This window comes from Penaeus chinensis, chromosome 42, assembly GCF_019202785.1.
Source record: "Penaeus chinensis breed Huanghai No. 1 chromosome 42, ASM1920278v2, whole genome shotgun sequence".
Taxonomy (NCBI): domain Eukaryota; kingdom Metazoa; phylum Arthropoda; class Malacostraca; order Decapoda; family Penaeidae; genus Penaeus; species Penaeus chinensis.
Window position 1 is genome coordinate 4,043,004 of NC_061860.1, and position 2,538 is coordinate 4,045,541.

Sequence of the window (2,538 nt, forward strand, 5' to 3'; positions counted from 1 at the left end):
CCCCCGTCCATTACACCCATTCACAATTTTTATTTGGCTTTCATTAACACACTCACGTTCACTTGTATCTCGCTCACAGTCAGCCCCGTAATTATAGAAGTCACAGAAAAAAGGGCGGTTTGCTGAAAGGGACCGTTCTTTGGGCGTTCTTTGGGCGTTCTTTGGGCGTTCTTTGTCCGTTCTTTGGGTGTTCTTTGTCCATTTATTTGTTTGTGGCTAGATAAAATAAGGTGGATGAGGAAAGAAAGAAGGAGAGAGGAGATATAAGGTATGAGAGATATAAGGTATAAGGAACAGGGAAATATAAGGTATGAGAAATATAAGGCACAAGGATTAGTGATAGGGGAAGGAAGCTCACTGAAAATTACAATACCTTTGTTTCTTTCTTTGTTTCATTGTTTGTGGTTAGAGGAAAGCTTGTGGAATGAAGTAGGTGCAGAAAGGAAGAGAGAGAGAGAGAGATAGAGAGAGAGAGAGAGAGAGAGAGAGAGAGAGAGAGAGAGAGAGAGAGAGAGAGAGAGAGAGAGAGAGAGAGAGAGAGAGAGAGAGAGTGGGGGAGAGAGAGAGAGAGAGAGAGAGAGAGAGAGAGAGAGAGAGAGAGAGAGAGAGAGAGAGAGAGAGAGAGAGAGAGAGAGAGAGAGAGAGAGAGAGAGAGAGAATATATGGTACATGTAAAAGGGATATAAGGTATGACGAGAAATTGTGTAAAGGGAGGAATATGATTTTCTATAAGGGATCTTTGAGCATTGTTTGTCCCTTTGTTTGTGGTTAGAGAAAAGCTGGTGAAATGAAGTGGGTGGAGAATGGAGAACAAAAAAGAAAAACAGAGAGATAGTATACGATGAAAAGAGGAATAAAGAATGAGAGGGAATGATGGAGGGGAGGACATAGCTTGTTGAAAGAGAACGTTCTTTGTCGCTTTGTTTGTTTGTGGGTAGAGGAAACATGGTGGAATGGAGTGGATGGGAAACGAGAGAAACAGAGAGAAAGTATAGTAAAAAGGGTATAAGGTATGAGGGATAAGGTGTAAGGAAGGATATGGCTTGTTAAAAGGGACCGTTCTTTGTCGCTTTCTTTGTGGTTAGATTGAAGCTGGCGGAATGAAGTAGGCAGGGAAGGGGACAAAGAGAGAAAGGGAGAGACGGGATATTGAGAAGAATGAAATAAGGTATGAGAGGAAAATTTAGGGGAAAAAAATGAATAAATAAATCAGTAAAGAAGGAAAGAAAGAAAAGAGAGAAGAAGGGGAGACAGAGAGAGATAAGAAGAAAACCGATAGAAAGAAAGATATATAAATAGACAGATAGATAGAGAGACATATAAATAAACAGAGAGATAAATAGATAGAGAGATATATAAGTAAATTAATAGAAAAAGTGCGAAGAGAAATAGATAGATAAATACATAAACGAATGAATAAGTAAAAAGAAAAAATAGATAGATAGATAGATAAATAGGCAGACAGACGGACAAACAGATAGATATATAGATAGATAGATAGAGAGATAGAGATGTAGACAAACAGATTGACAGAAACAAAGCCAAAACAAGAAAGAAAAAAAGAATGAACAGACAGATAGAGATAGAGATATTAATAGACAAATACAGAACTAGACAGAAAGGAAAAAAGAAAAACAGATAAAGAGGAAAAGGAAAACAGACAAATTGACGTATTTCATGTCACTCATTCCGTGTCCCTCCCAGTCTTCCTATCTACTCCGTTTATTCTCTTTCCACTCTGTTTATCTTCTATTCTGCGTCTCTGTTTATTTTTCCGTTCGGACCAAAGCTTGAATACAAACCGGGATGAAATGGGGGGGGGGGGGGGGGGGGGGGGAGGGGGGAGGGGATTTTCTGTTATGCTTTATGTCCTTCTCTGCTTTTCTTTTTCGAATCTCGCTGTTGTTTTTCTTTCTTTTTCTTTGTTTTTTTTTCTTTTCTCTGTTCGTTTTTTTTTTTTTTTTTAACTTTTTTTCTCTCTTTTTTTGTTGTATTTTTCGTCTTGTTTTCTTTTCCCCTTTTTTTCTTTATCTTTTTCTCGTTTTTATTTTTCTCTCTTGCCTTCTTCTTTTCTCTTTGTCTTTTCTCCTCTTTCTCCCTTTTTTTCTCTCTCTCTTCTTTTTCTCTCTCTTTTCTTCTTTTCTCTCTTCTTTTCTCTTTTATTTTCTCGCTCCCCCCCCCCTTTCTCTCTTATTTTTCTCTCTTCTTTATCTCTTGTTATCTCTTTTTCTTGTTCTTTCTCTTTTTCTCTCTCTCGAAGAAAAGCATTTCTTAGCTGTCTGGATGTTTAAAGAAAGAAAAAAAAAATCAGAAAAGAAAGAGAAATGCAAGGGAAGAAGAAGAAGAAGAAGGAAAACAAGAGAAACAAAGAAAAAGAAGGAGGGAAGGATATAGAAGACAACGGAGAAGGAGGAGGAGAAAGAAGAAGAAGAAGAAGAAGAAGCAGAAGCAGAAGAAGCAAGAAGACGAAGGATAAGAAAATGAAGAAGAAGAAGAAGAAGAAAGAAGAAGAAGCAGAAAAAGCAAGAAGAAGATAAG

General features: G+C 37.5%; 1 protein-coding gene across 1 annotated transcript in view; it reads left to right on the forward strand.

Moving 5' to 3' along the window:
* The first annotated feature begins 270 nt into the window (after positions 1–270).
* LOC125047785 (alpha-mannosidase 2-like) overlaps positions 271–2,538 on the forward strand; it is a 5,873-nt gene continuing 3,605 nt past the window's right edge. Inside the window, exon 1 of the mRNA XM_047646223.1 lies at positions 271–308. Coding sequence (XP_047502179.1) covers positions 271–308 — 38 coding nt within the window. The remainder of the gene's footprint in view (positions 309–2,538) is intronic.